Raw genomic sequence first — 13,545 nt, forward strand, 5'->3', positions numbered from 1 at the left:
CACTTTGGGAGGCCGAGACGGGCGGATCACGAGGTCAGGAGATCGAGACCATCCTGGCTAACACGGTGAAACCCCGTCTCTACTAAAAATACAAAAAACTAGCCGGGCGAGGTGGCGGGCGCCTGTAGTCCCGGCTACTAGGGAGGCTGAGGCAGGAGAATGGCGTAAACCCGGGAGGCAGAGCTTGCAGTGAGCTGAGATCTGGCCACTGCACTCCAGTCCGGGCGATAGAGCGAGACTCCGCCTCAAAAAAAAAAAAAAAGACTGAGGTGGCCAGGCGCGGTAGCTCATGCCTGTAATGCCAGCACTCTGGGAGGCCGAGGCAGGCGGATCACCCGAGATCAGGAGTTTGAGACCAGCCTGGCCAACATGGTGAAACCCTGTCTCTACTAAAAATACAAAAATTAGTCAGGCATGGTGGTGCATGCCTGTAATCCCAGCTACTTGGGAGGCTGGGGCAGAAGAATCACTTGAACCTGGAAGGCGGATGTTGCAGTTAGCTGAGATCGCGCCACTGCACTCCAGCCTGGGCGACAGAGTGAGACTCTGTCTCAATCAATCAATCAATCAATAACTGACTGACTGACTGACTGAGGTTAAGATTTAGGTTTTGAGCTAACTTCAAGATTCTAGAAACACAACTTCAGTGATCCACTGTCATTAAAAACACCCCTACCTGAGGATGGGTAGGAGCAGAATCAATATCCCATTTAAGTTACCACCACTTCCCTATGAAGTTTTTCCAATTTTGAAACTGTCAAAATTGAAGCTTAGTTTTATAATTGGGTATACAGCAGTACCCCTTGTCCAAGGCTTCACTTTACATAGTTTCAGTTACCCGTGGTCAATGGAGGTCTGAAATATTAAGATACCATCATGCACCGCCCAACATGCATGGGTCAACAACCAACTGCATACATGATGGTGGTCCTGTAAGACTATATACTGTACCTTTTCTATGTTTAGACACACAAATGCTTACAACTGTATTACAATTGCCAACAGTGTTCAGCACAATCACATGTTGCACAGGTTGGTAGCCTAGGAGCACTAGGAGCAACATATAATCTAGGTATGTAGCAGGCTATACCACCTAGGTCCATGTAAGTACACCCTAAGACGTTTGCCCAGTGACAAAATCCCTTAATGACCCATTTCTCAGAAAGTATCCCTATCATTAAGCAATGCACGACTGTACTTTGAGACAGGGAGACAGAAAACACATTCATAGAACTTTTATCATAGCATATTGTTATAATTGTTCTATTATTAGTTACTGCTATTGAGTTTTTATCGTGCCTGATTTATAAATAAAACTTTATCAAAAGTATGTATATACAGGAAAAGACACAGTAGATACAGGGTTCAGCTTAGGTACTATCCACAGTTTCAGGCATCCACTGGGGGTACTGGAACGAATCCCCTTTGGATAAGGAAGAACTACTACACTCAAATTTCTGTGCCCAATATGCTTGGGGTGAATACCACATATGTAAAATACACAGCATGTTCCTTTTCCCGAAAGGAACTAGAGCTTGCTTCATTTCTTTGGCTAAGAGTAGCCTAACTCAAATTATTCCTTGTGACATGACATATTGAGATGCATCCTTGTTTAATATTAAAATGTACATATCCCATAAAACAAACACTTTATGAGCTAAGCCACTGTTTCTTACAACACCATTCAAACCTCAGTAAGCAAGAGTTAACTATGACCTTCAAGAAATTATCTTTGCCTCGGGGTAACTTTTCTATTTTAAGAAAATAAGCCCTCATGGTAATAAAGAGCTAAAAATTCTGCTTTTTAAAAAAAGTTTTCATTAACAATAGAAGTTTTGCAGGGCAGGAGACCCATCATGCTCTCTGGAGACCACAGAATGCTTTTCCCTCTCCAGAAACCAGGTGAAGGCCCATTACTTCTAGCACACCTATGGCAAGGCACAAAGGCTTTCTGATCCACTCCAAGGGAGCTGGCAACTCTCCCCTATTAGCTAACAATAAAAGAAAATTAAATCACTTGAGAACCCTACAGTGGCAGCAAAATAGAACCCAAGAGATATCCTGCTAGCATGTTCAAAGACTTATTAAAAGGCACCTTGGGCCAGGCATGGTGGCTTATGCCTATAATCCCAATACCTTGGGAGGTTGAGGTGGGAGGATTGCTTAAAGCCCGGAGTTTGAGACCAGCCTAGGCAACACAGTGAGACCTCATCTCTACAATAGATTGTATAAAAATTAGCCACGCGTGGCGGTGTGCACCTAAGTCGCAACTACTCTGGCAGCTGAGGTGGGAAGATGGCTTGAGCCCAGGAGTTTGAGGCTACAGTGAGCCATGATTACACCATGGCACGCCAGCCTGGGTGACAGAGCAAGACCCTGTCTCAAAAAAAAAAAAAAAATAACAAAAACAAAACACAATCACCTTGTATCAGTCTCAGTTGATGGCTTGATGACAATAAAGAACAGTTTAGACTTTTCTGAATGTGTGTGTGTGTGTATATATATATGTGTGTATATACACACACACACACATATGACTAAGAAGTTGAAGTGAAGCCCTCAATGGCCAGCCCTTTTATAGTAGAACCTAGAAAACAGCAACTTCTTTCAATATGGTGAATCCTGCATGTTTTGTATCCCACATTTGGAAATCCATACTCTGAGACAAACAGAACTACTGAAAGAGAATGACCAGACCTCCAGAATAGCACCGAGGCAGCCATCAGGAGTTACAGCAAAACTTACATTTTAACATGGAATGGAAGGGACTCACTCTGCTTCTAGAAAGCAGCCCTTATCAGCGGCATTATGAGTAAAAGCAGCCCACCAATGCAGGTCAGACTTTAGGACACAGAACCAGATTCCATTTGGGGGCTACAGCTAGCACAGCTGTAAACCTCTCCACCCATCAAATTCTGAGATGATTAGGCCAGGCACGGTGGCTTATGCCTGTACTCCCAGCACTTTGGGAAACCAAGCTGGGAGGATCATCTGCGCCCAGGAGTCTGAGACTGCAGTGAGCTACGATCTCGCCACTGCACTCCAGCCTGGGTAACAGAATGAGACCCTGTCTCAAAAGAAAAAAAAAAATCTGAGGTGACTGAAGGTAGACAACTATAAGAGAGTGCCCCCATAGGAACTCCACCACTCTCCATTTAGATGTCCTTTGGCTTTTGTGCACATTATCTCATGAGACCCTCACAATGACTCTGAGAGGTAAGCAGGACAGGTGTCTTCTCCATTTTACTGATGAATAAATTGTGACTGAGGTTAAATGACTAGATTGCCCAAGGTCACAGGTCATGCAGCTGATCAGCTGCCTAACCAGGAAATGGGCCTAGCACTCTGACTCACAGGCCAGCACAATCTCCAGGACACCACACGACTTCCTAATGTTTACAGATAAGAGGCAGAAGAGGGTACTGGTTAAGAGCCCAGGTTCTGGCACCAGCCAACCTACATTCCGATCCCATCTCCACCACCTACTAACAGCCTGATCTTGTGTGAGTTCCTTAACCTCCCCCAAACCTGTTCCCTTACCTGTACAATGGGGGTAGGGGAGAACAGTCTTACTTCATAGAGTTATAGTGATGATTAAGTGAGATGATGAACATAAAGCACTCAAATTCATGTACTCAAAAGATGTGAGAGGAAGGCACAGTGCAGGACCCACAGCAGAGATCAAGGAACACAGTCCTGCTCTCATGGAGCTTAGACTTTAGGCAAACTGTACGCAAAAAAAGTAAAAGATAAAATGCTTACAAAATATGTTTAGAATGATTAAGGTGCAGGGCGCAGTAGCTCACGCCTGTAATCCCAGCACTTTGGGAGGCCGGTTCAGGCAGATCACCTGAGGTCGGTAGTTTGAGACCAGCCTGATAAACATGGAGAAACCCCCATCTCTACTGAAAATGCAAAATTAGCCCCAAGCTTATTGGGGGTGGTGGCACATGCCAGTAATCCCAACTACTCTGGAGGCTGAGGCAGGAGAATTGCTTGAACACGGGAGGCGGAGGCTGCGGTGAGCTGAAGTCACGCCACTGCACTCCAGCCTGGGCAACAAGAGTGAAACTCCGTCTCAAAAATAAAAAAAAAAAGAATAATTAAGGTAACAAGTGAGTGACTGGAGAGAATAACAGGAGGGGCCAAATTTTTTTTTTTTTTTTTTGAGACGGAGTCTGGCTCTGTCGCCCAGGCTGGAGTGCAGTGGCGCGATCTCGGCTCACTGCAAGCTCCGCCTCGCGGGTTGACGCCATTCTCCTGCCTCAGCCTCCCGAGTAGCTGGGACTACAGGCGCCGGCCATCTCGCCTGGCTAATTTTTTTGTATTTTTTAGTAGAGACGGGGTTTCACCGTGTTAGCCAGGATGGTCTCGATCTCCTGACCTCGTGATCCACCCATCTCGGCCTCCCAAAGTGCTGGGATTACAGGCTTGAGCCACCGCGCCCGGCCAGGAGGGGCCAATTTTTAAGAGTGGTCTCTAAGTCCTAAGGGATCAGAAAGAGGATTTCGTGTGAAGAATGGACAGAAAAGCACTCTAGGCATAGGGAATGGGATACGTGGGGGGGTCACAGCACAGGGAAGCCAGGAACCTAGAGAAGACAAATGTGACTACAGCGCCTCCTCTCCCGGGATTTGCGGAGCAAGGCTGGAGCTCATGAGGATGACCACAACTATCTTCAAAACGACAAAGATGAGGCTCGAGAGAGGGGATATGTCTTGCCCAAGGTCACAGCTGCTCAGAGGAGGAGCTGGGACCAGGGCCCTTCAGTATTCTACCTCTAGACTCAGCCTAAGCCCACGCTCTCTGAGATGGCCTCGGATACACTGAACTCCCCCATGTATTTCACTGACAACTGTTTTCTGTACCCATGAAGAGTTGCAAGAGCACCTTGAAAACACAAGGAAACGCATCATATCAACTTCCAGGCATCTAATCAATTGTGCACCAAAATCTTTACCCTTCTAATCTTACAACACAACAGCAAAAGCTGCTTAGACCTTAATGAAAGGCTCCAAAGCAGAAACAAGTTTTGCTTCTTGCAGCAATGAGCAACAGAGGAAACATGTCCTGGAAGATCCCATGGTCTGTTTCAGGTGAGAGGGAACCAATGCTGCACACGAAAGTTCATCTCAAATGAACTGCACAGGAAAAGTTAATTACTTTATGTAAATAAAAGAATAAATCCCTAAAGCAGTGGTTCTCAACCAGAGTGATACCACCCACACCCCAGAGGGCATTTGGGAGTTCTTGGGGACATTTTGGGGTGACACACTGAACTGCTGGATGCTATCAGCATTTAGTAGGTGGGGCCAGGTATGCTCAATGTCTTGCAGAAGGACATGATGGTCCTACACAGTAAGGAATAGATTACCTACAATATTAATAGCAGCCTCCCATACACGCTTTTGACACCCTTCCCCAAAGGATTAATGTGCTCCAACTTTCCTGTCCCCACAGTTCAGTGGCTCTCCCTACTCTCACCATAACAGGATGAAAAAAAATAAGGTTTCACAGCTTAGGACTGAAATTCTGGAATCCAATTATAAGCTCATAACTTTAGCATGGAACCTGGCAGTAGCATAATAAATAAATTTTTAGTAAGAGACAGACTTAAGAAATTTCAGCAAAGAAAAATAAAACTCCCTTTCTTCCTCCCTACATATCTCATGTTTTTCAACACACAAAATTCTGTGATTTTAGAGAAACTTCTTATAGTGCTTTTAAGTTCAAAACCAGATGCTCATTACAGTTCTTCTAAACACCTAACCAGTCATCTCAAAAATATGGCTCTCTGGACTAAATTTCATAGGAAAAATTATGAATTTCAAAATGCCTAATTGTGATCAAACGCCTGAAAGAGCCAAAGGCAATCATGTCTTGCATCTCATTCAGGTCAGAATTTGATGAGGTCAGAAAAGCTCCAATGATATCCGGAGGTCTGTTCAGAGATTAAAATATCATCCTAACAATTCATAAGCTACTTCTAAGGGTTACCCTAAGTTAGTCACTAATAGTTTCTCCCCAACTCTATTTCACATGGTTTATAGAACTGACAAAAAAACAAACCAAATGAAAACAAACCCCAGGCTATTTGCAGGGAGGGGGAAAGCAATACCTCAAAAGTCAACCCTATCTCACAGTAGGTAAAACAGTGATCCACGAGATATTACCCTCCATAAAGTACCCTAAAGGCAGGAGCAATCTTTCCCCTACACAATATCTAAATTTTCCCAACTCACCCAAAAGAACCTTAAGATGTCACTTATTCACTCAACTTGCCAATTAGCAAACAGCGGCCCCACACACCTTTTGGCCAATTTTCTAGAAGCCTGACCTAGCAGACAGACCTGTTTTCCTCCTGCCAGGCCTTTTTTGCCCTCCCAGTAGGAGCCTGGGAAATCCCCCTCCAACCTTTTGCTGGCCCTGTCACCAGAAGTTCATAAAATGAATTCATCCAGATTCTCTGAATCCTCCTTTTCCCCAGTCATGTGCCAACAGTCAGGCAATAATGCCCCACCTTGACAGGCTCTCTGTTACAAAAAGATGCAGATTCACAGGAAGACCAAGCACTTAGCATGGAGCAGAAGAAAAAAGATGGAGGGAGGTGAGAGTCGTGGAGCCAAGCCTGCTGCATGCAGTACCGGTGACCACAGCCCTGGTCCTGCAAAGCCCCCGCGAGACTCGCCGGCTGGGCCCTCCGTACAGCAGCCACACCTGTCTATGCCAGCCGCCTGCCGGCTACTCCATTTTAAACATTTCAAACAGATCTCCAGCAGGGTGGCAAAACTGGGCACCTCTCTCCCAGCAAGAGTGAGAGCCCTAATCCAGGCATCACTTGCCCCTAATTTTATTTCATTTTCATACTCTCTGTTTAGGAGACACTGCTTGCTCCAACCGGCTCCATCTCTCCGTTACTGGTGAGGCAGGCACAGTGCTGCAGTGGTAGAATGGAAGCACCCAGGCTGACTTGCTCTCAGCCAGAGAAGACCTCCTCTCTGAGGAGGGAGAGGCCAATAAAATGGGACTCCAATAGGTAGGCTTCGCTCTGCCCTTCCACAAGTGAACACACGCCGGGAGTCCTAAAACGCCAGGCTCTGCAACCTTGCAGAAAGCCTAGTTTCCAGAGGGTAGGTATCCCATTCATCCTTTGGCATCGGGAACCAAAGGGAAGGCAGACAGATCCCGGTCGTGCACTATATTCCCAAACCTTGGCACGCACGCGAAGGCTGGGGGCGCCCCGGCGCGCCCTCCCTCCGAGGCCTCCACCACCGTGGACTCACCACTGTGCGAGCTGAACCACCTGGGTGCGATGTGCAGAGGTAGAGCATCCGCCAGCGAGGCTCGGGAGCCCAGGTACAGCATCCCGTCTCTATGGTGACTGCCGCCCGTCTCCTGGTAACCATTGCCATGGGCATAGGTGGAGTCGGACGCGGACCCTCCGCCGCCGGGCGCCCTCTCAGAGTCGCCGGTGCCCCGGGAGGCGGGGGTGTAGAGGCCAAAGGGCACCCCCCCGGCTGTGCTGGGGTCCATGCCCATGCCTGCCACCGAGCTGACCGAGCGGCTGCGCAGCCCCATGGCCCCGCCGCCCGTCCGGTAGTGCCCGAAATGGGGCGCCCCTCCCGGCGGCGGCACCGCGCTGTCATCGGTGGAGACCCCCGGGAAGGGGCCCCGGGAGCGGGCCGCCGTGCTCTGCTTGCCCCCCATGCTCGCCCGGGCCCCGGTGGGGCGGGAACCTGGAGGCCGAGACCCTCCCCCACTTCTCAGCAGCGGGGGGAGGGCTGGGCGAGCATAAAGGGGGAAGGAGTCAAAAGGAGACCCGGAGGGAGAAAAGAAAAAAAGCAAAAGAAAAAAGGAAAAAACCCGCGGGGCGGAAGAGGCGGGCAGGCGGGCGGGCGGGGATCCCAAACTCAGAATTTCAAACGATCCAAGCCAAACGCATGTTTCCCCTCAAGGTCCAAAGAGGCGCAGTCCGGCGCGGGGTCCGCGCGCCACAGGCCGCCCCGGGCTCCGAAAGCCGGGGAGCCGCAGGGAAGGAGGGAGGGACGCCGCGGCGGGCGAGCGCGGCGGGTGCGGGGAGCGCCGGAGGCCGCCCGCCCGCGGGAGAGGCGGAGGACCGGGGGCGCCAGGCGCTCCCGCTCAGACGCCGCCGACATAGGACGGCGGCCCGACCTCTCCAGGCCCTCGAGCGGCCGCGGCGCTGCGGCCCAGCGCAGCTCGGAGAAGCCGCGGTCGCGTCGTGTCGCGCTCTCGCTTCAGTCGCCGCCGGCCCCGCCAGCCGCGCCACCCTGCTCGGTCCCGGGCAGCGCTCACCGGCGCTCCTCGCCGCCGTGGAGACAATGGAGGGCGGCAGAGCGCAGGCGCGGCCCGCGCCCCCTCCCCCTCCCCCCATCGGGTTAACCCTTTCGCGGCCCCTGCGGCTCCCAGGCAGCTGAAGCCCCAGCAGTCCCCACCCACCGCCCGCCCCCGGCCGGCCTGTGACCTGGGCGGCCTGAGCCACTGGGCGTTAGCAACAGAAAGCAGATGTCTTTGAAAAGCCAACACTTGTTAAGTCCCCGAAAATGGCAAATTATTCAGGGGGAACCACGTATGGGGGAGGGGCAGCAATGGTTCGAGGGGGTGGGAAGGAAACACCGGGAAGAAGGAGACTTACTCCTTACGCCTACCTGGCTCTGAGGGTCACCAGTCGAGCTCCCCTCCTGGCACAAATTTGCCCCCACAGCACCCTCTGGTGGACGTGATGGTCATTCTTTCGGGGGTTCCCCATCCAAGCACCCCTCAGGTCCGTAATCTCAACATTTGGCGGGGTTTAGCTATTTGGGGGTAAACAGCGCCATGGGGACACTTGTGAATTCGGCGTGTTGCTGACACTAGGTCAGAACTTCCTATTTTGGGCTTAAGCAAATGAGTAGATTCCTTAGCTAAAATGTAATTTTCAGAATCAATAGATGTACCATAAAATGTGAATAGATATGGATATGGAAATAGAACAACGTAGCTAGAAGTGATTATAGAAACCTTCTGCCCGAGGTTGGAGCCCTGTTTTGTTTACCATGTTCTGTGTTTCGGCCTACACCACGGGCCAAGGACACGGTGGGTACTCAGTAGGTGTATTGTTGACCAAGCCTATATCATTTTGCAAGGGATGGTTCCTTTGATACCTCAGTCCGTCTTTCTCTCCTATATTCACATTCATTCACTGAACAACTGTTTTTCTTTTTCTTTTTTTGCTTTCTTTCTTTCTTTTTTTTTTTGAGACGTAATCTCACTCTGTCACCCAGGCTGGAGTGGAGTGGCCTAATCTCGGCTCACCGCAACCTCCGCCTCCCAGGTTCAAGCGATTCTCCTGCCTCAGCCTCCCAAGTAGCTGGGATTACAGGCACGTGTCATTGCACCCGGCTAATTTTTTGTATTTTTAGTAGAGACAAGGTTTCACCATATTGGCCAGGCTGGTCTTGAACTCCTGACCTCAGGTAATCCACCCGCCTTGGCCTCCCAAAGTGTTAGAATTACAGGCATGAGCCACCACACATGGCCTGTTTTCTTTTCTTTCTTTCTTTTTTTTTTTTTTGAAATGGAGTCTTGCTCTGTAGCCCAGGCTGGACAACCTCTGCCTTCCAGGTTCAAGCGATTCTCCTGCCTCAGCCTCCTGAGTAAAAGTCTGTTAAAAATTTGAAAATCGGGCCAGGTATGGTGACTCACGCTTGTAATCCCAGCACTCTAGGAGATGGAGCGGGTGGAGGGCGGGGGGATCACCTGGGGTCAGGAGTTTGAGACCAGCCTGGCCAACATGGTGAAACCCCGTCTCTACTAAAAAATAAAAATAGAAAATAAGTACATTAGCCAGGTGTGGTAGCTCACGCCTATGATCCCAGGTACTTGGGTAGCTGAGGCAGGAGAATGGCTCGAACCCGGGAGGCAGAGGTTGCAATGAACCGACATCACATCACTGCACTCCAGACTGGGCAACAGAAAGAGACTGTCTCAAAATATATATATATGTACATACATTCATAAATAGTAGAGATGGGAGTTTCCCTATGTTGCCCAGGCCGGAACTCCTGGCCTCAAGCAGTCCTTCCACTTCAGCCTCACAAAGTGCTGGGATTACATTATGAGCCACTGTGACAGCTAAACAACTGTTTATCAAGGGCTAGGTGCTGGCTGTGAGGATCACACAGTCCTTGGCTTAACTGACTTCTACCTATTAAATGACCCCAGATACTTCTTTTTTTTTTTTTTTTTGAGAAGGAGTCTCGCTCTGTCACCCAGGCTGGAGTGCAGTGGCCAGATCTCAGCTCACTGCAAACTCCGCCTCCCGGGTTTACGCCATTCTCCTGCCTCAGCCTCCCGAGTAGCTGGGACTACAGGCGCCCGCCACCTCGCCCGGCTAGTTTTTTGTATTTTTTTAGTAGAGACGGGGTTTCACCATGTTAGCCAGGATGGTGACCCCAGATACTTCTAAACTGGGGGGCCAAAACAAGGTGTAGAGAAATATTAAAAGAAAACCAAAAGAGCAAGGCTAGCCTGTCACAGATATTGATTGTTCCAGTGTGGCCAGCCTGGAAACAGGAGGAAAGCTATCTGCAAGCACGAAATACCTGGAGGTGAGCAAACAACCTTATAGAAGTAAGAGTTTTTTGCTAGAGAAATAAAAATAGGAAGAAACAAAATGTGCCAACATCTAATAAATTATCTGTAGGTGCCTATATGAGTATGTGTATACCTAAAGAGGAAAAACAAGAAAGCTTAAATTTAATCCAATTTCCTCATAGAAGAAAGACTATGGTATCAGAAGAGTGGTTCAGTACTATACTAGCAACAAAAAATAAGGTATTAGACCCCTTGAAAGATCGCTATTAGAGAGATAAATACATGATACCCATTGTAACTATCCAAATAGCTTTTGATTTATCCATTCACTCAACAGTGTTTTAGTGTATTTAACAAAATATTTAGTATGTAATAAATTCCAGGCACTGTAGTAGGTTCTGGGATACAGTGCTGAACCAGACAGATGGAGTCCCTGTTCTCATAGAACTTCAGAAGAAACATTTCACACCCACTTGAATGGCTATAATCAAAGAGAAGGGCAATAGTAAGTATTGATGAGAGGTGGAGAAATTGGAACCCTTGTATGTTGCTGGTGGAAATGTAAAATGGTGCAGCTGCTTTGGAAAACAGCCTATCAGTTTCTCAAAAAGATTAAATATGGAGTTACACGACCCAGCAATTCCGCTCCTACCTAGGTATAGTTCCAAGAGAAAGCAAAACGTATGTCTAGGCCGGGCGCGGTGGCTCAAGCCTGTAATCCCAGCACTTTGGGAGGCCGAGGCGGGCGGATCATGAGGTCAGGAGATCGAGACCATCCTGGCTAACACAGTGAAACCCCGTCTCTACTAAAATACAAAAAAAAAAAAAAAAAAATTAGCCGGGCGTAGTGGCAGGTGCCTGTAGTCCCAGCTACTCAGGAGGCTGAGGCAGGAGAATGACGTGAACCCGGGAGGCGGAGCTTGCAGTGAGCCGAGATCGTGCCACTGCACTCCAGCCTGGGCGGCAGAGCAAGACTCCGTCTCGGAAAAAAACAAAAAACAAAAAACATATGTCTACAGAAAAATGTGTACATAAATGTTCATAGCAGCATTATTCAAAAGAGCCAAAAGGTGGAAACAACCCAAATGCCCATCAATTGATAAAGAGGTAAACCAAAGGTGGTGTATCTATACAATGAAATATTATTCAGCCATAAAAAGGAATAAAGTACTGATTCATACAAGATGGATGAATCTTGTAAAATCATACTACAGGCTTAAGTCACTGCACCCCACCAATACTTATTGATCAATATTGATCAATACGTATTGATCTATGTGGAAACCAGCCATAAAAGACCATATATTGTATGATTTCACTTATATGAAATGTCCAGAATAGGCAAATTCACGGAGACAGAAAGATTAGTGGTTGCCATGGCTTCGGGGAGGGGAGAATGGAAAATGACTACTACTAGGTTTCTTTCTGTTTTTTAATTTTTATTTATTTATTTATTTTTTGAGATGGAGTCTTGCTCCGTTACCCAAGCTGGTGCACAGTGGCATGATCTTGGCTTACTACAACCTCTACCTCCCAGGTTCAAGTGATTCTTCTGCCTCAGCCTCCCAAGTAGCTGGGATTACAGGCACATGCCACCATGTGACGCTAATTTTTTTTTTTTTTTTTTTGAGACGGAGTCTTGCTCTGTTGTCGCCCAGGCTGGAGTGCAGTGGTGCAATCTCAGCTCACTGCAACTTCCGCCTCCCGGGTTCAAGCGATTCTCGTGCCTCAGCCTCCTGATTAGCTGGGATTACAGGCACGTGCCACCACACCCAGCTAATTTTTGTATTTTTAGTAGAGACCAGGTTTCACCATGTTTGGTCAGGCTGGTATCAAACTCCTGACCTCGTGATCTGCCCACCTTGGCCTCCCAAAGTGCTGGGATTACAGGCGTGAGCCACCGTGCCTGGCCGCTAATTTTTTTTTTGAGACAAGTCTTCCTCAGATGATCCACTTGCCTCTGCCTCCCAGAGTAGCTGGGATTACAGGCATGAGCCACTGCACCTGGCCTCTTTCTGTTTTTCTTTTTTTTTTTAATTTTTAATTTTTTAATTTTTGTGGTTACAAAGTAGGTGTCTTTCTGTTTTATTCATTTATTTATTTAGAGATAGAGTCTCACTCTGTCACCCAGGCTGGAGTGCAGTGGTGTGATCTCAGCTCACTGCAACCTCTGCCTCCTGGGTTCAAACAATTTTCACGCCTCAGCCCCCTGAGTAGCTGCGATTACAGGTGTGTGCCACCATACTCAGCTAATTTTTTTTTTTTTGTAAAGATGAGGTTTCGCCACATTGGCCAGGCTGATCTCGAACTCCTGGCCTCAAGTGATCCACCCGCCTTGGCCTTTCAAAGTGCTGGGATTACAGGCATGAGCCACTACACCTGGTCTTATTTTTTTAAATCACTTTTTTTTTTTTTTTGGTAATTGAATGAATTTCTTTTGAAGTGATAAAATGTTTGGGAATTGGGTAATGGTGATGCTTGCACAGACTTGTAGATATACTAAGAACCTCTGAATTATACACTTAGAAGGGTGAATTTTATGGCATCTGAATTACACTACCATACCATATAGATCAATAAGTATTGGTGGGGTGCAGTGACTTAAGCCTGTAATCCCAGCATTTAGGGAGGCTGAGGCAGGTGGATCACTTGAGGTCAGGAGTTCGAGACCAGCCTGGCCAACATGGTGAAACCCCTCTCTACTAAAATACAAAAATTAGCCGGGCGTGGTGGTGCACGCATGTAATCTCAGCTACTCGAGAGGCAGAGGCAGGAGAATCAGTTGAACTAGAGAGGCAGAGGTTGCAGTGAGCCGAGATCAAACCACTGCACTCCTGCCTGGGCAACAGAGTGAAACTCCGTCTTTAAAAAAAAAAAAAGTACTCAAGCAGGCAATGACAATACAGTATGATAGGTAAGCCTAGAATGGTGCCTGACTTGTAGTAGGCACTC

At 48.0% G+C, this 13,545-nt stretch overlaps 1 protein-coding gene across 2 annotated transcripts in view; it reads right to left on the reverse strand.

The window, feature by feature from the left end:
* Positions 1–8,363, reverse strand: part of ZNRF1 (zinc and ring finger 1) — a 119,830-nt gene extending 111,467 nt beyond the window's left edge. Inside the window, exon 1 of one of the 2 annotated variants that reach the window (XM_017868705.1) lies at positions 7,284–8,363. In XM_017868705.1, coding sequence (XP_017724194.1) covers positions 7,284–7,707 — 424 coding nt within the window. In that variant the 5' untranslated portion in view covers positions 7,708–8,363. The remainder of the gene's footprint in view (positions 1–7,283) is intronic. The other variant, XM_017868704.1, reaches the window with a different exon arrangement.
* Between the last annotated feature and the right edge of the window lie 5,182 nt (positions 8,364–13,545).

Source organism: Rhinopithecus bieti, unplaced genomic scaffold, assembly GCF_001698545.2.
Source record: "Rhinopithecus bieti isolate Rb0 unplaced genomic scaffold, ASM169854v2 scaffold_2574, whole genome shotgun sequence".
In the NCBI taxonomy this organism is placed as follows: domain Eukaryota; kingdom Metazoa; phylum Chordata; class Mammalia; order Primates; family Cercopithecidae; genus Rhinopithecus; species Rhinopithecus bieti.